The 24,545-nt window shown below is 37.3% G+C and overlaps 4 protein-coding genes across 4 annotated transcripts; all 4 read right to left on the bottom strand.

Annotated features, from left to right (window-relative positions):
* Window positions 1–1,007: 1,007 nt before the first annotated feature.
* LOC138872812 (uncharacterized) lies at window positions 1,008–11,503 on the bottom strand. Its single transcript, XM_070151230.1, has 5 exons — window positions 11,017–11,503; window positions 10,549–10,879; window positions 9,509–9,584; window positions 1,407–1,595; window positions 1,008–1,085 (listed from the first exon to the last, which is right to left on the bottom strand). Exons 1-5 carry the CDS (start codon window positions 11,501–11,503, stop codon window positions 1,008–1,010), a joined length of 1,161 nt encoding a protein of 386 aa, XP_070007331.1.
* Window positions 11,504–11,926: 423 nt separating this feature from the next.
* LOC138872811 (uncharacterized) lies at window positions 11,927–12,496 on the bottom strand. The gene has a single exon (XM_070151229.1). It carries the CDS (start codon window positions 12,494–12,496, stop codon window positions 11,927–11,929), a length of 570 nt encoding a protein of 189 aa, XP_070007330.1.
* A 5,345-nt stretch (window positions 12,497–17,841) lies between these two features.
* Window positions 17,842–20,046, bottom strand: LOC138872810 (uncharacterized). Its single transcript, XM_070151227.1, has 3 exons — window positions 19,560–20,046; window positions 19,092–19,422; window positions 17,842–18,067 (listed from the first exon to the last, which is right to left on the bottom strand). Exons 1-3 carry the CDS (start codon window positions 20,044–20,046, stop codon window positions 17,842–17,844), a joined length of 1,044 nt encoding a protein of 347 aa, XP_070007328.1.
* Window positions 20,047–20,294: 248 nt separating this feature from the next.
* On the bottom strand, window positions 20,295–21,038 carry LOC138872809 (uncharacterized). The gene has a single exon (XM_070151226.1). The coding sequence runs from the start codon at window positions 21,036–21,038 to the stop codon at window positions 20,295–20,297; it is 744 nt and encodes a 247-aa protein (XP_070007327.1).
* Window positions 21,039–24,545: the final 3,507 nt, after the last annotated feature.

Here is a 24,545-nt window from a genome sequence, read left to right as displayed (position 1 = left end):
TGTTTCATCTTCTGAAGATGTCAATGTGGGGGTATTGTCCAAGTCTTTCCTCTTTTTTTAACAAAGTCCAGCACCATTACCTTGCCAACCAAAGACAATATTCAGTACATCCTCTTACAATAGTCAGTACTTCATAAACAACAAAAAATAGTACTATATAAATCTTTACCTTATAACATCCTCTTGCATTATGATTTTCATCACCACACTTACTGCATGTCATTATAATCCCCTTCATTGAACTGCTCCACTCACCTTTCCTCTTCAAAGCTTCATCAACAACCCTGTTCCTCTTTACTTTGGGTCTTCCAACCATCTTGACAATTTCAGGTGGCTCCATGGCCTGACTAGGCAGAACTTTCCAGACTTGTACCCCTTTAATAGGCTGAATTTTGTACTTGTATATCAGCAAATAAGCCTCCATACTATACAACCAGTGTATTTGTGTCACTGGTTCAATCTTCTCATACATCAATGCCTCATAACATGGGGACAAGATATCCCAGATAAATCCCACAACCTACAAGTACATCTCTTCTTCTCAAGATTCACAGTATATTGTCTTTACCTTATGTGATTTCAAAGCCATAGTCTCCATTAAAGTTTAAAGTGCAAGCATGTGATATTGCTCTATAGTCATTGTATAGTTTCATACATGGTGGACTGATATTTGCATTCCAGCTCATAGCTTTGCCTTCATAATCTGCAAACCTTTCCATTACCTTGATCCTTATTGCCTCCCATATCTTGATAATTGGCATATGTCTAGAATCTAGAATCCATGCATTAAAGGACTCAGTAAAGTTGTTATCCACTATTAGATTTTTATACTGTGTATCAAAGTAGGCTCTACACCATGCTTTTGGTGGATAGTTGATCAAGTTCCTTGCAATATCCTTTGACATCCCCCCAAGCTTCAGCAATTGATCTTTAAACTCTTCTTCATGAGTATTCCAAGCATGTCATTACATCAACTTCCTCATTTCCCCACTCCTCTATTTTTTTAACTAGTTGAATTCAATGTGTCTAGCACAATACCTGTGATGAGCATCAGGAAGTACAGTGCTCATAACATCCAATAATCCCTGTGATGTTGACAAAAAAAGAATTAGATCAACCAAAATCTAAAGAAATCAAAAGGCATTGATAAAAAGAAAAAACAAAATTATAACAACCAAAACAGAAAAAACATAATTGAAATTTTAGAAGTGAAATTTGGTACCTTTTGCATGCCTAATATAAATGTCACTCCAGCCCCATTTTAGGTCCAAAGACATCTTCAAAAGCTCAACAAACCAACTTCAGGTCCGGCTTGTTTTCTTGTCAACCACTGCCCAAGCAAGTGCATAGAACTGATTCATAGAATCCTGTCCCATGGCCACCAATAGTTGATCCTTGCATTTTACCTTTAAGAAAGTACCATCCAAACCAATAAGTGTTCTCAATCCACTTTTGAATCCTAGCTTCAAAGCTTGGAAACATATGTACAATCTCAAGAACCTTATTTTTCCTTCTTCCAAAACATCCTTTGATATGTTGATTGCAACATCACTCCCAGGAATAGACTGTCTTAGTTCTTGACCATAGGCTTCAAGCTTGTTATATTCATCCTAGAAACTCCTATCTAACTTCTCAAGGGTCATCACCTTAGCCCTTTTAAGTTTTGATTTTATCATATTAAGCTTAAAATCAATCTTTTATTCCCCTCTCAAATCCTTAATAGTGTACTCGGGATTGTTTTGTAGTTTAGTCTTAAATATTGTGCTAATGTCTTAGCATTAGCCCTTGGGTTTTTATAACAAGGATCACAATTATGGACTGCTTTCAAGTTTTTGATACTAAACTCATTAGTCTTTTTATCCGAGATAGAGGGCATCCAACATCACAAACATATTGAGCCCTAGTAAGATCTATTTTTTCAATCTTCAAGCCATACCCATTAGCAATTGCATAATAGTTCACTATCCTTCTGTCACGACCCAAAACGATGGGCCGCGACGGGCACCTGGTGCCTTACTAAATCGAGTACCAACGTAACATATCTTTCTTATCATACCATCATGGGTAAATGGACCAAAAGGGCCGTCATAAGATAATCAAAATAAAACATAAGGGAATACTGTACATAGGATGACCCAACATTATATAGAAAATTATACATGTGACATACAAACTTATAAGGTCAACATGATCATTTATAAATTCAAAACATAGACCGACAAGGCCACACAAGTATCCATATACATGACATCTATCTACAAACCTTTATGAGTACATAAACATCATAAAGGTCGGGGCAGGTTCCCGCCATACCAATTAATACATGTCCAAATCATACTGACCAAATAGGCAATTCTGGAGCAAGTGGAGTGCACTAACACCTTCCGCTGAGCTAATAGCCTACTAAGAGGACTGTCAACCTCTATCGAGACCTTCGGGCATGAAATGCAGCATTCTTAGGCAAAAGGGACGTCCATATAAATAAAGTACCGAGTGTGTAAGGCATGTAAGCAATATATAAAGACATGAAAGAAACATGGAGTAAAAAACTCAACCTGTAAGTCTGAGTAGCTCTGTGAATCATGAAATATTATAATGTCATGCATATGCGTATAAATATCATATCATGCATAGGTATATATGTACATAACATCATCAAACCTCTGAGGGCGTCCCATCATATCATCTCGTTCTTAGTGGGCAAAATCATCAATGTATACTAGCTGATCAGGTGGTGGTGCGTATATAACGCGTAACCTTTCCCCATACCCCATATACATATAATATACGCATATATAACGTCATCTAGTCATGGTTCAATATACATGTATGAATAAATGCAATGCATAATGAAGTAAGTTAATAAGATCTCTCGGAATGTCATAAGATCAATATGCCTTCGGTTAATATCACAAATAAACTTTATCAACTTGCGTATTTTCTAAGACCCATGAATAGACGATATGATTATAGGACATATGGGTAATCAAGAACATAAGCACCTCTAGTACTTCTAAGAATAAAGTCATTTGTGAAAGTTCTGTGTTTGCTCATTTCGTTTGTAACATATGGATCATACCAAAAGAAAATAAGGGATAGCTTTAACATACCTCAAGTCGTCAATGCAACTCAACAACAAGCTTATGACAACTAGCGTGCCAACACTATAACAAAGAAATACATGTACAACGTAGATGGCGCTAGTATATCACGTATCACAAACGATAACTTGATTCTAAAATAAAATGGGTAGCATTTCCCCATATTTTACTGCTCTCTAAAGCCTACTATAGGCGAGACAACAACACAATACAGCCAGAAACTCAAAAACAACCTAACTACAATTTGGGACCTTTAATACAACAAAAAACCTAAATATACCATAACACACCCAATCAACAAGTTATCAAGTAGCCCGAAACTACAACGATGAGCGACCAACCCATTACCCTACTATATGTGGCATTTCTCCACGCCATTTATCCTTCCAAACTCCATAAATCAGCAACACAAGAGGCCAACACGAGTGGACTCCAAAATAGTCCACTAAAAGTGGAATAAATCGAACTTACGACTTCTGATCACCGTCCCGTGAGTTCTAACTATTAGAAAACGAATTTATCAACCTTCCTTGATATTAAAAATCTTAAATACAGAAAGTAGACATTTTCTTAACTATGAAGTACCTTTCAAAACTCAAACTACAAAGAAAAAGAGAGGCAGTATAATGATACTTATGTCGTAGGGATCGTTCTAATGTTATCGCTTCTTGATTTTGTACCCTGGATGTTAATCTTCTTTGAAACCCTTGTAGAGAGCTTAAGGGTAAGTTTATGATCTTATTTTGGTCGTGTTCTGTGGAACAATGAAGAAAGAGATGATATAAGATATATATATATATATATATATATATATATATATATATCCAATTTTGAAAAGTCAAAGAGGTGCTAGCTTGGCACCCTAGCATTGACCCTTCTTCCAATGCTTATATCTTTTTATCCGGATGTCGTATGAACAAATGGTTAAGAGCATTGAAAACTACATTTCAAGACCTTAAATTTGGTATATAATATATCTCAAAAGACCTCATATGAAACACGAAATGTATTTCTCAAAAAGCTTCATTACAAGGCAAATCCTTAGTCGGTTTTTCCGCAACTTAAATCTAATTTTATATCCAAGCATCATATATGGTCATGTCATAGTGAAGGAGCAACAGTTTCATGATCCCTAATTATTATAGCTGAAAGAGGGGATTCACTAGCATAAGACGATGGCTTTTGAATGAGGCGGAGATTATGGCACTTTGAGGTACCAAGACGGATTGTTTGTTCCAAACACAGATGGACTTATAGAGGGAGGATCATGTTAGAAGCCCATAATTCCAGGTATTCTATCTACCCAGATTCCCCAAGATATATCATGACCTCGAGAAGATTTTTAGGTGGAACAACGTGAAAACAAAATCGCAGACTTTGTGGCCAAGTGTCGAAATTGTCGACAAGTGAAAGTTGAGCAGCAGAAAGCCTAGTGTTTTACCACAGAATACACATATTTTTGAGCGAAGATGGTAAATATAGACTTTATAACAAATTTATCTCTGTCACACCTCCTTTTTCCCGAGGGGATAAAGAGTTTTTCTAATTAAAGTGCTATTAATCGAAATGAGATTATTTATTTAATTTCAGAGTTGCCACTTGGGATAATTATATGGTGTCCCAAGTCACCGGTTTATTTTAAATCCCGATTGAGGAAATTTGACTCCGTTTAAAGTCTCCGAAATTAGAAGACCGGGTAAGGAATTCTGTTAACCCGAGGGAAGGTGTTAGGCATTCCCGGGTTCTCGTGATTTTAGCACGGTCGCTTTAATCATACCTGGCTTAATTAAATTATTTAATTACTCATTTTAAAACCTATGTACTTTTACCTTTTTACCGCTTTTAATTGCTTGATTATCCGTAGTTACGTAATTATCTTAAAACGAGTCACGCGTACGTGTACTCATTTCGTTCGGCATGTCAAGAATCATGTCACACGTATGTGTACACAATTAATCCCGCTTTATTAATTATCAAGATTGTTTTGCCCAAAGTTGCACGAACGCATACTTTGATTTATTTTTGGGAATCATAATCATGTCACGCGAACGTGTATACAATCACAATAATAATTTCAAGACACTCCTAAAGGCATTTCTACAGATATTCATGATTTGTTTCTTTTTAAGTTTGATATTACAAAAAATTCCAGCATTTAACTAAAAGCCCAGGGTGCAATGAAGCTTAATCCAGTCTAAATCTTATTCTTATCCTAGGCTTATATCAAATATTTTTAATGCTAGTGGCCCATTTGGTCGGCCCAAATCGTTTAGCAACTAGCCCACACCTTTCTTCCCAAGACACTTCAATTTATTGTTTTTCTTTTTAGATCTAATAAATGAAATAATATTTTTTCTATTTCTACACGTGACATCATATTATTAAATTTATTCATGAAACAAAATCCAAAAAACGTATAAGCCATGAAACAAAAGCCCAAAAAAAACGTATGAACTTATCCATGAAACAAAAGCCAAAAATATATAAATTTATCATAAACACATTCATGGTTCGACGAAAAGAAAAAAAACAGCATATACAACTTCAATAGTTTCAGCCACATTCTGCTTATTTCCACAACACTCAATTATCAAAAATGTATAATAAAAGAATTCCATATAAGCCAAGCATATTATTGAATTTTAATATATTGTATTACAAACTTAAACACCCACTTTAGTAAAAGGAGAAAATGGAAATGGCAATAAGAATGCCAAACAAAAGCCAAAAAAAAGAAGAATTCCAGCAACACTGACTACTGACCCAACAAATCAAATTTTCACAATTGATATATTTTTTTTTAAAAAAAACCATGGTTCTTTAACTCTTTTCTTGTTCTTCTTGAAGCTTGTTGAAATTCTTTGTAGATCTGACTTCTAAATGTGAATTCAGAGATAGATTTTGGATGGTGAGATGCGCCGTTTTTGGATTTTTTGGTTAAGGGGTTGGCATCGGCATTGAGTAGGAGGGTTGTAGGGTCACTGATTCTTTGTTTCAGAGGTTAAGGTTTGCCACTGCTCTAGTAATGGCAACAACCCAATCCTTCTCTTATTTTAATTGCTAAATCAACCACTTTAGATAACACATCTAAATTGAAACTAAATTTACAAAATTAGCCTGTTAACTATCACTTAACCAATTATTTAACTAAAAATACATGTAAAATGACTAACATATTTTTTTGTTGTGATTTTTATGTATTAGTTCTACAATTAATAAGTAATTAATTTCTAAAAATACAAATTAAACCTACGATGGCATGAAACTAAAATGTAATAATTTTTGTAATTTTTCTTATGATTTTAAAATATTAAACATGTATGAAATGCACCTAAATTAAGAAAAACTCCTAAAATCCATTAAAATTATTCTTGGTCTATTTTTACGAGTTATTTCCATGCAGGGCAAAAACTAGGTGCTCACAGCTGCCCCTCTTTGCTCGGAAACATGAAGAGTTTTCGGGCAAAGATAAAGTGAGCAATCACGAGCAATTGTTGCCCGTTTGAATATTCTATGGGAAGCATTTTAAAAAAGTTTGACCGAACCTTGCTTCGGAGGTTGCCTACATATCCTTGGCTATAAAGAAATCGGGTCAGTGTAGTACTGAAAGTCTTGGTAGCTGGGACTACCGAATAACTGTGATTTCACTGTTGTTGTTGTTGCTGTTTCTGCTTGTTGAGCTCCTTATTACACCAAAATCAAAATGAAAAACTAAACTAACTAAGCCTATGAGCTACGAGTTACAAGATTCCTATCTATAAATCTTCTGAAGCTTGATCTTGAGTCTTGGCTGGTTCTTTATGCAGATTCTGATCTGAATCTTGATGCTTGTTAACTGCAAGGTTGGTTCATTCTTCTTTAGATTTTCAGATCAAGGCGGGACATTCAAAGCTTGTGACTTCAATCATGTTTTAAGTAATCCACATCTTTTCTCCGCTTTTATACTTTGAGTTCACTTCTTTTTCTTTTCTTTTATTCTGGATTAAGACTTCTTCTTTTGGTTGTCTCAAACCCGTGCCTCGAGGTAAAACCTGCTCAGGCACCAAAACAAACAAACAAACAAAGTTTTTCTGCCCCAGTTTTCACTAGAAAAATTTCGTGAGTTATTGGTAACAAAACTCTATACTACTTTATTATTGAAAGCAAATAAAAGGTCGAGATTGTGTATCGTGGAAAAAGAGACTAGAGAGTGGTGACCCTATATCTAAAAAAATAAAATCCATTGGGGATTGGAGACTCTACATTGGAAAATCATCTACTAGGGAGTGGAGACCCTATGCCGGCATCAACTAGGGATGGAGACCCTATGTTATCATCAATTGGGGAATGTAGACCCTACATTGGCATCAACTAGGGAGTGGGAACCCTATGATGGCATCAACTAGGGAGTGGTGACCCTATGTTGGTATCAGGTTATACTGGCATCAACTAGGGAGTGAAGACCCTATGTTGGCATCAACTAAGGAGTGGTGACCCTATGTTTGCATCAAGTTATGTTGGCATCAGGTTATGCTGGCATCAACTAGGGAGTGGAGACCCTATGTTGGCATCAACTAGGGAGTGGTGACCCTATGTTGGAATTAGGTTATGCTGGCATCAACTAGGGAGTGGAGACCTTATATTGGCATCACCTAGGGAGTGGAGAACCTATGTTGGCATCAGGTTATGATGGAATCAACTAGGGAGTGGAGACCCTATGTTAGAAAATCATCAGGTTATGCTGACATAAATTAGGGAGTAGAAACCCTATGTTGGCATCAGGTTATGCTGGCATCAACTAGGGAGTGAAGACCCTATGTTGGAAAATCATCAGGTTATACTGGCATCAACTAGGGAGTAGAGGCCTTATGTTGGCATCAACTAGGGAGTGGAGACCCTATGCTAGCATCAGGTTATGTTGGCATCAACTAGGGAGTGAAGACCCTATGTTGGAATATCATCAGATTATACTGGCATCAACTAGAGAGTGAAGACCCTATGTTGGCATCAACTAGGGAGTGCAGACCCTATGTTGGCATCAAGTTATGCTGACATCAACTAGGGAGTGGAGACCCTATGTTGGAAAATTATCAGGTTATGCTGGTTTCAATTAGGGAGTGGAGACCCTATGTTGGCATCAACAAGGGAATGGAGACCCTATGTTGGCATCAGGTTATGTTGCCATCAACTAGGGAATGAAGACCCAATGTTGGCATCAACTAGAGAATGGAGACCCTGTGTTGACATCAAGTTATGCTAGAATCAACTAGGGAGTGAAGGCTCTATGTTAGCATCAACTAGGGAATGGAGACCCTATGTTGGCATCAGGTTATGCTGGCATCAACTAGGGAGTGGAGACCCTATGTTGGCATCAACTAGGGAGTGGAGACCCTATGTTGGAAAAGCGACTAGGGAGTGAAGACTCTATGTCTAAAATAAAATCAACTAGGTATTGGAGACCCTATGTTGAAAAAATGCAGCTAGGGATTGGAAACCCTATACTACCATGATTTTGAATTTTCTTTGTTTTCTTTCTCTTTTTTTGTTGTTTTTGTTTTGTTTTGTTTTGTTTTTGAAAAAATCATTTTCATCATCATTTCTTTTTTATTTATATATAAAATCAGAGGATGAGTAAATGCGAAAAAGAATTTTGGAGAAGACTTTCCTTTTTAAAGTTATTGCTGCGAAGCTGTTTTTAGCCCTTGCGCAGTTTCTTTTTGGTTGCACCTGCTTCTTGCAAGGTTACTTTTGGATTGCACCTATTTCCTTTTTTTTCAAACAAAGAACAATTTGTCAGTTTAAAACGGTGGTTGGTTTTGTGGCCTTTGAATTGCACCTATTTCCTTTTTTTTCAAACAAAGAACAATTTGTCAGTTTAAAACGGTGGTTGGTTTTGTGGCCTTGATTATTTCAACCACTTGATCTTGTCCCTTTCAACTGCAACTGGATGCTTCCTCAATATCGATTGCATTTCTGACCCTAAATAACCTCTGGTTTTTCCAGACTTTGCCATGACGGTTGGTCGATGGGACCCAACCTTTTCAACTTTATTTTGCCTTTATAGGCCTTTCCCTTCTGACTTGGCTTTTTTTTCTTCTCTTTTTTTTCTTTTTTTAAACTTCGGAGCATTGGGGAACTTTTGGATCCTCAAACTTTGTCGCAAATGCTAGTCGCGTAGGATTTAATCTTTTCCAACTTTATTTAGCCTTCATAGGCCTTTTATTTCTGGCTTCTTTCTTCCAACTTCAATTTCAAAGCATTTGGGGTATCTTGGCTTTTCAAACCTTTGCCAAGACGGTTGGCCACGTGGGACTCAATCTTTTCAACTTTATTTGCCTTTATAGGCACTTCAATTTGATTATCTCCTTCCAAGAGTTTTGATTTCGAAGCATCAACCATTATGACCAGTCGAAGTCGACTCGATGTACCTGCCGAGGCTGGGTGCCTTCTTGAATATTAGCTTGTGTCAAACAAAAACCCTGTAAACCAATCTTGCCTTCCTTTCTTTGTTTTAGTTTCAGAACAGAATTAGACCGAAAGGGATTCATAGAAAACAAGCAATGGAATGGACAAATGAATTTAAATGAGAGGTATCCCTTTCGGGGAAAAGAAAGAAGGACTTATTTGGAGTGTATGCAGACTTTAATGAACATGACATGCCTCTTGGATTAGATGCCTGATCAGTGTAAACCATCCAACTCTCATAAATTCATCATAACTCATACCTTAAAACTGAGAAACCTTGCCAGGACTTTGTCGATGCCGATAGATGTGAGGATCCCCTTTTCGATCAGTGGCGCCCTTTGCGGGTTTTCACCAGCTGTACTCTCTCATTTCTCTTCTCACCATCGCCTGATAGTGCTCTTTATGAGTTATCACTATCAAGACTCTCTCATTTTCAATTTCTCTGCTTACTATCGCCTTACGGTGCCCATAAAGGTTTTCACCGATAAGACTCTCTCATTTTATATCTCTTATTTTGTTGTATCGATCCAAACGATTGTATCTTCCAATTCTTAAACATTCTCGCCGATTGATCGGAAGGGATTGAAATGGATTTGGGTAAAAATAATTTGGATTAAATTACAACTTTGGAACTTTTCAAGCAAAACTATTGCCGAAACATTATAACATCTACCCCAGTTTCACTTTTGGGGAAATTTGAATTTTTGTTTCGTGCGACTGAACCCCAAAGAGAGGCTGTCTACGTATCCTTTCGAAATCAAGTCGAACGTAGTTCAAGGAAACTTTTATTTTTTGTTTTTCTTTTGTTTTGTTTTGCTTTTTTTCTTCTTTCATTTTTCATATTTTTTTAAAGCACATTCAGGTTCCAAAGAGGGTGATCAAAGAAGAGTAACCGACTCAAAGGGTTTGTAATTGGTTGATAGTGTTTGGGTAGCAAGAATGAAAGCCTTCGTCATCCCAATCAGAGAGCATTAAAATCGCGTAAAAGGGTCAAACATAATACCTTTTGACCGCATCTGCATTGACAGCTGTTTCGGGATCATTTCCTTCGATGTCTCCCAGATACAATGCTCCTTTCAGCAACAGTTTTCTTACAATGTACGGACCTTTCCAATTTGGAGAACATTTTCCTTTTGCTTCCTCATGATGTGGTATAATACGTCTCAGAACGAGTTTCCCCACTTCAAAGTTTCTAGGCTGCACTTTCTTGTCGTAAGCACGGGCCATTCTTTGTTGATACAACTGCCCATGGCAAACTGCGGCCATCCATTTTTCATTAATCATAGTTAATTGTTCTAACTGGGTCTTGACCCATTCATCATCCTTAATCTCGGCTTCAACAATGATTCAATGAGAGGGAATTTCAACTTCTACAGTTATTATGGCTTCAGTATCGTAAACCAATAAATAGGGCGTGGCCCCAACTGATGTGCGCACAATTGTGTGATATCCCAATAATGCAAAAGGCAACTTTTTATGCCATTGTCTAGAACTTTGATTTTCCTGAGGATCTTCTTGATATTCTTGTTTGTAGATTCAACAGTGCCATTAGCTTTGGGCCGATAAGGGGTAGAGTTACAATGCGTAATCTTAAATTTTTTGCATACCTCCCTCATCAAATGGCTATTCAAATTTGCAGCATTGTTTGTAATGATAGTTTTGGGAATACCAAAATGAAAAATGATGTTGGAATGCACGAATTCTACCACCTCTTTCTTAGTGATGGCTATGAAAGTGACTGCTTCAACCCATATTGTGAAATAATCAATGGCAACCAGGATGAATCTGTGCCTATTCAAAGATTTCGTCTCGATTGTCCCAATAACATCTATACCCCAGGCAACAAATGGCCAAGGTGCTGACATATGATGTAACTCTGAAGGCAGTGCATGAATCAGGTCACCGTGTACCTTACACTGATGGCACTTGCGGACAAAACTGAAGCAATCCTTTTCCATGGTCATCCATTAATAACCTACCAGAAGGATTTTCTTTGCAAGGACATATCCATTCATGTGGGGCCCACATACTCCCGAATGCACTCGTTTATGATCTTTCAAACCTCTTGGGCATCTACGTACCTTAAAAGATTCAAATCTGGAGTTCTTTTCTACAAGACTTCTCCGCTCAAGAAGAAGCTGCTGTCGAGCCTTCTAATGGTTCTCTTTTGGTCCCCCACTATCTTGCTTGGGATATTCCTTTATTTTCAAAAACCTTTTGATATCATGATACCATGGCTGGACATCTGGTTCTATTTCAACTGTATTGCAATAACTATGTCTTTCTCGAATTTGGATCTCCAACGGGTCAATATGGACATTACCCGGATATGAAAATACTGCCGCCAAGGTAGCTAGCGCATCAATTAACTCATTGTGTAATCAAGAGATGTACCTGAATTCAACAGACTTGAATCGTTTGCTAATATCTTCCATATGTTGCTTGTATGGGATAATCTTAATGTCCCGAGTTTCCCATTCACCTTGAGCTTGCCAAATAATCAAGTCAGAATCTCCCATAATTAACAATTCTTCCACATCCATGTCAACTGCCATATTCATACCCATAATGCAAGCTTCATATTCACCGGTGTTGTTTGTACAGAAAAACCGAAGCCGGGCTGTGGCAGGATAGTGCTGACCAGTGGGCAAAATCAAAATTGCCCTAATCGCGACACCTTTTGTGTTTACAGCTCCGTCAAAGAACATTTTCCAAGCATTGGTGTCTTCTGGAATTACTTCAACTGAATTTACTTCCTCGTCCAGAAAGTAAGTACTCAGGGGTTGGTATTCATCATCAACCGGATTCTCAGCTGGGTGATCCACCAAGGCTTGAGCTTTCATCGCCGTGCGGGTGACATAGACATTGTCAAACTCAGTGAGCAGGATTTGCCACTTTGACAACCTTCCTGTGGGCATTGGGTTTTGAAATATGTACTTCAGAGGATCCATTGTGGTGATGAGATATGTGGTGTAGGCCAACAGGTAATGTCTAAGCTTCTGGGCGACCCAAGTTAGGCGCAACAAGTTCTTTCCAACAAAGTGTACTTGGCTTCATAACTAGTGAACTTCTTGCTCAAATAGTATATGGCTTGCTCTATTTTCCCGTTTACATCAAGTTGCCCTAGGATACAGCCGAAAGAGTTTTTCCAAAATTGTCAGGTACAAATCTAATTTTATATCCAAGCATCATATATGGTCATGTCATAGTGAAGGAGCAACAGTTTCATGATCCCTAATTATTATAGCTGAAAGAGGGGATTCACTAGCATAAGACAATGGCTTTTGAATGAGGCGGAGATTATGGCACTTTGAGGTACCAAGACAGATTGTTTGTTCCAAACACAGATGGACTTATAGAGGGAGGATCATGTTAGAAGCCCATAATTCCAGGTATTCTATCTACCCAGATTCCCCAAGATATATCATGACCTCGAGAAGATTTTTAGGTGGAACAACGTGAAAACAAAATCGCAGACTTTGTGGCCAAGTGTCGAAATTGTCGACAAGTGAAAGTTGAGCAGCAGAAAGCCTAGTGTTTTACCACAGAATACACATATTTTTGAGCGAAGATGGTAAATATAGACTTTATAACAAATTTATCTCTGTCACACCTCCTTTTTCCCGAGGGGATAAAGAGTTTTTCTAATTAAAGTGCTATTAATCGAAATGAGATTATTTATTTAATTTCAGAGTTGCCACTTGGGATAATTATATGGTGTCCCAAGTCACCGGTTTATTTTAAATCCCGATTGAGGAAATTTGACTCCGTTTAAAGTCTCCGAAATTAGAAGACCGGGTAAGGAATTCTGTTAACCCGAGGGAAGGTGTTAGGCATTCCCGGGTTCTCGTGATTTTAGCACGGTCGCTTTAATCATACCTGGCTTAATTAAATTATTTAATTACTCATTTTAAAACCTATGTACTTTTACCTTTTTACCGCTTTTAATTGCTTGATTATCCGTAGTTACGTAATTATCTTAAAACGAGTCACGCGTACGTGTACTCATTTCGTTCGGCATGTCAAGAATCATGTCACACGTATGTGTACACAATTAATCCCGCTTTATTAATTATCAAGATTGTTTTGCCCAAAGTTGCACGAACGCATACTTTGGTTTATTTTTGGGAATCATAATCATGTCACGCGAACGTGTATACAATCACAATAATAATTTCAAGACACTCCTAAAGGCATTTCTACAGATATTCATGATTTGTTTCTTTTTAAGTTTGATATTACAAAAAATTCCAGCATTTAACTAAAAGCCCAGGGTGCAATGAAGCTTAATCCAGTCTAAATCTTATTCTTATCCTAGGCTTATATCAAATATTTTTAATGCTAGTGGCCCATTTGGTCGGCCCAAATCGTTTAGCAACTAGCCCACACCTTTCTTCCCAAGACACTTCAATTTATTGTTTTTCTTTTTAGATCTAATAAATGAAATAATATTTTTTCTATTTCTACACGTGACATCATATTATTAAATTTATTCATGAAACAAAATCCAAAAAACGTATAAGCCATGAAACAAAAGCCCAAAAAAAACGTATGAACTTATCCATGAAACAAAAGCCAAAAATATATAAATTTATCATAAACACATTCATGGTTCGACGAAAAGAAAAAAAACAGCATATACAACTTCAATAGTTTCAGCCACATTCTGCTTATTTCAACAACACTCAATTATCAAAAATGTATAATAAAAGAATTCCATATAAGCCAAGCATATTATTGAATTTTAATATATTGTATTACAAACTTAAACACCCACTTTAGTAAAAGGAGAAAATGGAAATGGCAATAAGAATGCCAAACAAAAGCCAAAAAAAAGAAGAATTCCAGCAACACTGACTACTGACCCAACAAATCAAATTTTCACAATTGATATATTTTTTTTTAAAAAAAACCATGGTTCTTTAACTCTTTTCTTGTTCTTCTTGAAGCTTGTTGAAATTCTTTGTAGATCTGACTTCTAAATGTGAATTCAGAGATAGATTTTGGATGGTGAGATGCGCCGTTTTTGGATTTTTTGGTTAAGGGGTTGGCATCGGCATTGAGTAGGAGGGTTGTAGGGTCACTGATTCTTTGTTTCAGAGGTTAAGGTTTGCCACTGCTCTAGTAATGGCAACAACCCAATCCTTCTCTTATTTTAATTGCTAAATCAACCACTTTAGATAACACATCTAAATTGAAACTAAATTTACAAAATTAGCCTGTTAACTATCACTTAACCAATTATTTAACTAAAAATACATGTAAAATGACTAACATATTTTTTTGTTGTGATTTTTATGTATTAGTTCTACAATTAATAAGTAATTAATTTCTAAAAATACAAATTAAACCTACGATGGCATGAAACTAAAATGTAACAATTTTTGTAATTTTTCTTATGATTTTAAAATATTAAACATGTATGAAATGCACCTAAATTAAGAAAAACTCCTAAAATCCATTAAAATTATTCTTGGTCTATTTTTACGAGTTATTTCCATGCAGGGCAAAAACTAGGTGCTCACAGCTGCCCCTCTTTGCTCGGAAACATGAAGAGTTTTCGGGCAAAGATAAAGTGAGCAATCACGAGCAATTGTTGCCCGTTTGAATATTCTATGGGAAGCATTTTAAAAAAGTTTGACCGAACCTTGCTTCGGAGGTTGCCTACATATCCTTGGCTATAAAGAAATCGGGTCAGTGTAGTACTGAAAGTCTTGGTAGCTGGGACTACCGAATAACTGTGATTTCACTGTTGTTGTTGCTGTTTCTGCTTGTTGAGCTCCTTATTACACCAAAATCAAAACGAAAAACTAAACTAACTAAGCCTATGAGCTACGAGTTACAAGATTCCTATCTATAAATCTTCTGAAGCTTGATCTTGAGTCTTGGCTGGTTCTTTATGCAGATTCTGATCTGAATCTTGATGCTTGTTAACTGCAAGGTTGGTTCATTCTTCTTTAGATTTTCAGATCAAGGCGGGACATTCAAAGCTTGTGACTTCAATCATGTTTTAAGTAATCCACATCTTTTCTCCGCTTCTACACTTTGAGTTCACTTCTTTTTCTTTTCTTTTATTCTGGATTAAGACTTCTTCTTTTGGTTGTCTCAAACCCGTGCCTCGAGGTAAAACCTGCTCAGGCACCAAAACAAACAAACAAACAAAGTTTTTCTGCCCCAGTTTTCACTAGAAAAATTTCGTGAGTTATTGGTAACAAAACTCTATACTACTTTATTATTGAAAGCAAATAAAAGGTCGAGATTGTGTATCGTGGAAAAAGAGACTAGAGAGTGGTGACCCTATATCTAAAAAAATGAAATCCATTAGGGATTGGAGACTCTACATTGGAAAATCATCTACTAGGGAGTGGCGACCCTATGCCGGCATCAACTAGGGATGGAGACCCTATGTTATCATCAATTGGGGAATGTAGACCCTACATTGGCATCAACTAGGGAGTGGGAACCCTATGATGGCATCAACTAGGGAGTGGTGACCCTATGTTGGTATCAGGTTATACTGGCATCAACTAGGGAGTGAAGACCCTATGTTGGCATCAACTAAGGAGTGGTGACCCTATGTTTGCATCAAGTTATGTTGGCATCAGGTTATGCTGGCATCAACTAGGGAGTGGAGACCCTATGTTGGCATCAACTAGGGAGTGGTGACCCTATGTTGGAATTAGGTTATGCTGGCATCAACTAGGGAGTAGAGACCTTATATTGGCATCACCTAGGGAGTGGAGAACCTATGTTGGCATCAGGTTATGATGGAATCAACTAGGGAGTGGAGATCCTATGTTAGAAAATCATCAGGTTATGCTGGCATCAATTAGGGAGTAGAAACCCTATGTTGGCATCAGGTTATGCTGGCATCAACTAGGGAGTGAAGACCCTATGTTGGAAAATCATCAGGTTATACTGGCATCAACTAGGGAGTGGAGGCCTTATGTTGGCATCAACTAGGGAGTGGAGACCCTATGCTAGCATCAGGTTATGTTGGCATCAACTAGGGAGTGAAGACCCTATGTTGGAATATCATCAGATTATACTGGCATCAACTAGAGAGTGAAGACCCTATGTTGGCATCAACTAGGGAGTGCAGACCCTATGTTGGCATCAAGTTATGCTGACATCAACTAGGGAGTGGAGACCCTATGTTGGAAAATTATCAGGTTATGCTGGTTTCAATTAGGGAGTGGAGACCCTATGTTGGCATCAACAAGGGAATGGAGACCCTATGTTGGCATCAGGTTATGTTGCCATCAACTAGGGAATGAAGACCCAATGTTGGCATCAACTAGAGAATGGAGACCCTGTGTTGACATCAAGTTATGCTAGAATCAACTAGGGAGTGGAGGCCCTATGTTGGCATCAACAAGGGAATGGAGACCCTATGTTGGCATCAGGTTATGCTGGCATCAACTAGGGAGTGGAGACCCTATGTTGGCATCAACTAGGGAGTGGAGACCCTATGTTGGAAAAGCGACTAGGGAGTGAAGACCCTATGTCTAAAATAAAATCAACTAGGGATTGGAGACCCTATGTTGAAAAAATGCAGCTAGGGATTGGAAACCCTATACTACCATGATTTTGAATTTTCTTTGTTTTCTTTCTCTTTTTTTGTTGTTTTTGTTTTGTTTTGTTTTGTTTTTTAAAAAATAATTTTCATCATCATTTCTTTTTTATTTATATATAATTCAGAGGATGAGTAAATGCGAAAAAGAATTTTGGAGAAGACTTTCCTTTTTAAAGTTATTGCTGCGAAGCTGTTTCTAGCCCTTGCGCAGTTTCTTTTTGGTTGCACCTGCTTCTTGCAAAGTTACTTTTGGATTGCACCTATTTCCTTTTTTTTCAAACAAAGAACAATTTGTCAGTTTAAAACGGTGGTTGGTTTTGTGGCCTTTGGATTGCACCTATTTCCTTTTTTTTCAAACAAAGAACAATTTGTCAGTTTAAAACGGTGGTTGGTTTTGTGGCCTTGATTATTTCAACCACTTGATCTTGTCCCTTTCAACTGCAACTGGATGCTTCCTCAATATCGATTGCATTTCTGACCCTAAAGAACCTCTGGTTTTTCCAAACTTTGCCATGACGGTTGGTCGATGGGACCCAACCTTTTCAACTTTATTTTGCCTTTATAGGCCTTTCCCTTCTGACTTGGCTTTTTTTTCTTCTCTTTTTTTTCTTTTTTTAAACTTCGGAGCATTGGGGAACTTTTGGATCCTCAAACTTTGTCGCAAATGCTAGTCGCGTAGGATTTAATCTTTTCCAACTTTATTTAGCCTTCATAGGCCTTTTATTTCTGGCTTCTTTCTTCCAACTTCAATTTCAAAGCATTTGGGGTATCTTGGCTTTTCAAACCTTTGCCAAGACGGTTGGCCACGTGGGACTCAATCTTTTCAACTTTATTTGCCTTTATAGGCACTTCAATTTGATTATCTCCTTCCAAGAGTTTTGATTTCGAAGCATCAACCATTATGACCAGTCGAAGTCGACTCGATGTACCTGCCGAGGCTGGGTGCCTTCTTGAATATTAGCTTGTGTCAAACAAAAACCCTGTAAACCAATCTTGCCTTCCTTTCTTTGTTTTAGTTTCAGAACAGAATTAGACCGAAAGGGATTCATAGAAAACAAGCAATGGAATGGACAAATGAATTTAAATGAGAGGTATCCCTTTCGGGGAAAAGAAAGAAGGACTTATTTGGAGTGTATGCAGACTTTAATGAACATGACATGCCTCTTGGATTAGATGCCTGATCATTGTAAACCATCCAACTCTCATAAATTCATCATAACTCATACCTTAAAACTGAGAAACCTTGCCAGGACTTTGTCGATGCCGATAGATGTGAGGATCCCCTTTTCGATCAGTGGCACCCTTTGCGGGTTTTCACCAGCTGTACTCTCTCATTTCTCTTCTCACCATCGCCTGATAGTGCTCTTTATGAGTTTTCACTATCAAGACTCTCTCATTTTCAATTTCTCTGATTACTATCGCCTTACGATGCCCATAAAGGTTTTCACCGATAAGACTCTCTCATTTTATATCTCTTATTTTGTTGTATCGAATCCAAATGATTGTATCTTCCAATTCTTAAACATTCTCGCCGATTGATCGGAAGGGATTGAAATGGATTTGGGTAAAAATAATTTGGATTAAATTACAACTTTGGAACTTTTCAAGCAAAACTATTGCCAAAACATTATAACATCTACCCCAGTTTCACTTTTGGGGAAATTTGAATTTTTGTTTCATGCGACTGAACCCCAAAGAGAGGCTGTCTACGTATCCTTTCGAAATCAAGTCGAACGTAGTTCAAGGAAACATTTATTTTTTGCTTTTCTTTTGTTTTGTTTTGCTTTTTTTCTTCTTTCATTTTTCATATTTTTTTAAAGCACATTCAGGTTCCAAAGAGGGTGATCAAAGAAGAGTAGCCGACTCAAAGGGTTTATAATTGGTTGATAGTGTTTGGGTAGCAAGAATGAAAGCCTTCGTCATCCCAATCAGAGAGCATTAAAATCGCGTAAAAGGGTCAAACATAATACCTTTTGACCGCATCTGCATTGACAGCTGTTTTGGGATCATTTCCTTCGATGTCTCCCAGATACAATGCTCTTTTCAGCAACAGTTTTCTTACAATGTACGGACCTTTCCAATTTGGAGAACATTTTCCTTTTGCTTCCTCATGATGTGGTATAATACGTCTCAGAACGAGTTTCCCCACTTCAAAGTTTCTAGGCTGCACTTTCTTGTCGTAAGCACGGGCCATTCTTTGTTGATACAACTGCCCATGGCAAACTGCGGCCATCCATTTTTCATTAATCATAGTTAATTGTTCTAACTGGGTCTTGACCCATTCATCATCCTTAATCTCGGCTTCAACAATGATTCAATGAGAGGGAATTTCAACTTCTACAGTTATTATGGCTTCAGTATCATAAACCAATAAATAGGGCGTGGCCCCAACTGATGTGCGCACAATTGTGTGATATCCCAATAATGCAAAAGGCAACTTTTTATGCCATTGTCTAGAACTTTGATTTTCCTGAGGATCTTCTTGATATTCTTGTTTGTAGCTTCAACAGTGCCATTAGCTTTGGGCCGATAAGGGGTAGAGTTACAATGCGTAATCTTAAATTTTTTGCATACCTCCCTCATCAAATGGCTATTCAAATTTGCAGCATTGTTTGTAATGATAGTTTTGGGAATACCAAACTGAAAAATGATGTTGGAATGCACGAATTCTACCACCGCTTTCTTAGTGATGGCTTTGAAAGTGACTGCTTCAACCCATATTGTGAAATAATCAATGGCAACCAGGATGAATCTGTGCCTATTCAAAGATTTCGTCTCGATTGTCCCAATAACATCTATACCCCAGGCAACAAATGGCCAAGGTGCTGACATATGATGTAACTCTGAAGGCAGTGCATGAATCAGGTCACCGTGTACCTTACACTGATGGCACTTGCGGACAAAACTGAAGCAATCCTTTTCCATGGTCATCCATTAATAACCTACCAGAAGGATTTTCTTTGCAAGGACATATCCATTCATGTGGGGCCCACATACTCCCGAATGCACTCGTTTATGATCTTTCAAACCTCTTGGGCATCTACGTACCTTAAAAGATTCAAATCTGGAGTTCTTTTCTACAAGACTTCTCCGCTCAAGAAGAAGCTGCTGTCGAGCCTTCTAATGGTTCTCTTTTGGTCCCCCACTATCTTGCTTGGGATATTCCTTTATTTTCAAAAACCTTTGATATCATGATACCATGGCTGGACATCTGGTTCTATTTCAACTGTATTGCAATAACTATGTCTTTTTCGAATTTGGATCTCCAACGGGTCAATATGGACATTACCCGGATATGACAATACTGCCGCCAAGGTAGCTAGCGCATCAATTAACTCATTGTGTAATCGAGAGATGTACCTGAATTCAACAGACTTGAATCGTTTGCTAATATCTTCCATATGTTGCTTGTATGGGATAATCTTAATGTCCCGAGTTTCCCATTCACCTTGAGCTTGCCAAATAATCAAGTCAGAATCTCCCATAATTAACAATTCTTCCACATCCATGTCAACTGCCATATTCATACCCATAATGCAAGCTTCATATTCACCGGTGTTGTTTGTACAGAAAAACCGAAGCCGGGCTGTGGCAGGATAGTGCTGACCAGTGGGCAAAATCAAAATTGCCCTAATCGCGACACCTTTTGTGTTTACAGCTCCGTCAAAGAACATTTTCCAAGCATTGGTGTCTTCTGGAATTACTTCAACTGAATTTACTTCCTCGTCCAGAAAGTAAGTACTCAGGGGTTGGTATTCATCATCAACCGGATTCTCAGCTGGGTGATCCACCAAGGCTTGAGCTTTCATCGCCGTGCGGGTGACATAGACATTGTCAAACTCAGTGAGCAGGATTTGCCACTTTGACAACCTTCCTGTGGGCATTGGGTTTTGAAATATGTACTTCAGAGGATCCATTGTGGTGATGAGATATGTGGTGTAGGCCAACAGGTAATGTCTAAGCTTCTGGGCGACCCAAGTTAGGCGCAACAAGTTCTTTCCAACAAAGTGTACTTGGCTTCATAACTAGTGAACTTCTTGCTCAAATAGTATATGGCTTGCTCTATTTTCCCGTTTACATCAAGTTGCCCTAGGATACAGCCGAAAGAGTTTTTCCAAAATTGTCAGGTACAAATCTAATTTTATATCCAAGCATCATATATGGTCATGTCATAGTGAAGGAGCAACAGTTTCATGATCCCTAATTATTATAGCTGAAAGAGGGGATTCACTAGCATAAGACAATGGCTTTTGAATGAGGCGGAGATTATGGCACTTTGAGGTACCAAGACAGATTGTTTGTTCCAAACACAGATGGACTTATAGAGGGAGGATCATGTTAGAAGCCCATAATTCCAGGTATTCTATCTACCCAGATTCCCCAAGATATATCATGACCTCGAGAAGATTTTTAGGTGGAACAACGTGAAAACAAAATCGCAGACTTTGTGGCCAAGTGTCGAAATTGTCGACAAGTGAAAGTTGAGCAGCAGAAAGCCTAGTGTTTTACCACAGAATACACATATTTTTGAGCGAAGATGGTAAATATAGACTTTATAACAAATTTATCTCTGTCACACCTCCTTTTTCCCGAGGGGATAAAGAGTTTTTCTAATTAAAGTGCTATTAATCGAAATGAGATTATTTATTTAATTTCAGAGTTGCCACTTGGGATAATTATATGGTGTCCCAAGTCACCGGTTTATTTTAAATCCCGATTGAGGAAATTTGACTCCGTTTAAAGTCTCCGAAATTAGAAGACCGGGTAAGGAATTCTGTTAACCCGAGGGAAGGTGTTAGGCATTCCCGGGTTCTCGTGATTTTAGCACGGTCGCTTTAATCATACCTGGCTTAATTAAATTATTTAATTACTCATTTTAAAACCTATGTACTTTTACCTTTTTACCGCTTTTAATTGCTTGATTATCCGTAGTTACGTAATTATCTTAAAACGAGTCACGCGTACGTGTACTCATTTCGTTCGGCATGTCAAGAATCATGTCACACGTATGTGTACACAATTAATCCCGCTTTATTAATTATCAAGATTGTTTTGCCCAAAGTTGCACGAACGCATACTTTGGTTTATTTTTGGGAATCATAATCATGTCACGCGAACGTGTATACAATCACAATAATAATTTCAAGACACTCCTAAAGGCATTTCTACAGATATTCATGATTTGTTTCTTTTTAAGTTTGATATTACAAAAAATTCCAGCATTTAACTAAAAGCCCAGGGTGCAATGAAGCTTAATCCAGTCTAAATCTTATTCTTATCCTAGGCTTATATCAAATATTTTTAATGCTAGTGGCCCATTTGGTCGGCCCAAATCGTTTAGCAACTAGCCCACACCTTTCTTCCCAAGACACTTCAATTTATTGTTTTTCTTTTTAGATCTAATAAATGAAATAATATTTTTTCTATTTCTACACGTGACATCATATTATTAAATTTATTCATGAAACAAAATCCAAAAAACGTATAAGCCATGAAACAAAAGCCCAAAAAAAACGTATGAACTTATCCATGAAACAAAAGCCAAAAATATATAAATTTATCATAAACACATTCATGGTTCGACGAAAAGAAAAAAAACAGCATATACAACTTCAATAGTTTCAGCCACATTCTGCTTATTTCAACAACACTCAATTATCAAAAATGTATAATAAAAGAATTCCATATAAGCCAAGCATATTATTGAATTTTAATATATTGTATTACAAACTTAAACACCCACTTTAGTAAAAGGAGAAAATGGAAATGGCAATAAGAATGCCAAACAAAAGCCAAAAAAAAGAAGAATTCCAGCAACACTGACTACTGACCCAACAAATCAAATTTTCACAATTGATATATTTTTTTTTAAAAAAAACCATGGTTCTTTAACTCTTTTCTTGTTCTTCTTGAAGCTTGTTGAAATTCTTTGTAGATCTGACTTCTAAATGTGAATTCAGAGATAGATTTTGGATGGTGAGATGCGCCGTTTTTGGATTTTTTGGTTAAGGGGTTGGCATCGGCATTGAGTAGGAGGGTTGTAGGGTCACTGATTCTTTGTTTCAGAGGTTAAGGTTTGCCACTGCTCTAGTAATGGCAACAACCCAATCCTTCTCTTATTTTAATTGCTAAATCAACCACTTTAGATAACACATCTAAATTGAAACTAAATTTACAAAATTAGCCTGTTAACTATCACTTAACCAATTATTTAACTAAAAATACATGTAAAATGACTAACATATTTTTTTGTTGTGATTTTTATGTATTAGTTCTACAATTAATAAGTAATTAATTTCTAAAAATACAAATTAAACCTACGATGGCATGAAACTAAAATGTAACAATTTTTGTAATTTTTCTTATGATTTTAAAATATTAAACATGTATGAAATGCACCTAAATTAAGAAAAACTCCTAAAATCCATTAAAATTATTCTTGGTCTATTTTTACGAGTTATTTCCATGCAGGGCAAAAACTAGGTGCTCACAGCTGCCCCTCTTTGCTCGGAAACATGAAGAGTTTTCGGGCAAAGATAAAGTGAGCAATCACGAGCAATTGTTGCCCGTTTGAATATTCTATGGGAAGCATTTTAAAAAAGTTTGACCGAACCTTGCTTCGGAGGTTGCCTACATATCCTTGGCTATAAAGAAATCGGGTCAGTGTAGTACTGAAAGTCTTGGTAGCTGGGACTACCGAATAACTGTGATTTCACTGTTGTTGTTGCTGTTTCTGCTTGTTGAGCTCCTTATTACACCAAAATCAAAACGAAAAACTAAACTAACTAAGCCTATGAGCTACGAGTTACAAGATTCCTATCTATAAATCTTCTGAAGCTTGATCTTGAGTCTTGGCTGGTTCTTTATGCAGATTCTGATCTGAATCTTGATGCTTGTTAACTGCAAGGTTGGTTCATTCTTCTTTAGATTTTCAGATCAAGGCGGGACATTCAAAGCTTGTGACTTCAATCATGTTTTAAGTAATCCACATCTTTTCTCCGCTTCTACACTTTGAGTTCACTTCTTTTTCTTTTCTTTTATTCTGGATTAAGACTTCTTCTTTTGGTTGTCTCAAACCCGTGCCTCGAGGTAAAACCTGCTCAGGCACCAAAACAAACAAACAAACAAAGTTTTTCTGCCCCAGTTTTCACTAGAAAAATTTCGTGAGTTATTGGTAACAAAACTCTATACTACTTTATTATTGAAAGCAAATAAAAGGTCGAGATTGTGTATCGTGGAAAAAGAGACTAGAGAGTGGTGACCCTATATCTAAAAAAATGAAATCCATTAGGGATTGGAGACTCTACATTGGAAAATCATCTACTAGGGAGTGGCGACCCTATGCCGGCATCAACTAGGGATGGAGACCCTATGTTATCATCAATTGGGGAATGTAGACCCTACATTGGCATCAACTAGGGAGT

The sequence above is a fragment of the Nicotiana sylvestris genome, chromosome 7, assembly GCF_000393655.2.
Source record: "Nicotiana sylvestris chromosome 7, ASM39365v2, whole genome shotgun sequence".
NCBI lineage: Eukaryota > Viridiplantae > Streptophyta > Magnoliopsida > Solanales > Solanaceae > Nicotiana > Nicotiana sylvestris.
This window is presented reverse-complemented; position numbering and strand designations above follow the sequence as displayed.

Excerpts from the sequence above, each read along its gene's own strand:
- LOC138872810 (XM_070151227.1), bottom strand. The coding sequence starts at position 20,046 with ATGGAAAAGGATTGCTTCAGTTTTGTCCGCAAGTGCCATCAGTGTAAG. Across the intron at positions 19,423-19,559 it reads TCTAGACAATGGCATAAAAA|CCGAGATTAAGGATGATGAA; the intron begins GTTGCCTTTTGC and ends TCATTGTTGAAG. Across the intron at positions 18,068-19,091 it reads AATGCAGATGCGGTCAAAAG|GCACCCAGCCTCGGCAGGTA; the intron begins GTATTATGTTTG and ends ATATTCAAGAAG.
- LOC138872811 (XM_070151229.1), bottom strand. The coding sequence starts at position 12,496 with ATGGATCCTCTGAAGTACATATTTCAAAACCCAATGCCCACAGGAAGG.
- LOC138872809 (XM_070151226.1), bottom strand. The coding sequence starts at position 21,038 with ATGGATCCTCTGAAGTACATATTTCAAAACCCAATGCCCACAGGAAGG.
- LOC138872812 (XM_070151230.1), bottom strand. The coding sequence starts at position 11,503 with ATGGAAAAGGATTGCTTCAGTTTTGTCCGCAAGTGCCATCAGTGTAAG. Across the intron at positions 9,585-10,548 it reads AATGCAGATGCGGTCAAAAG|AAAGGAAGGCAAGATTGGTT; the intron begins GTATTATGTTTG and ends ACTAAAACAAAG. Across the intron at positions 1,596-9,508 it reads AAGGCACCCAGCCTCGGCAG|CTTGAAGCCTATGGTCAAGA; the intron begins GTACATCGAGTC and ends GAATATAACAAG.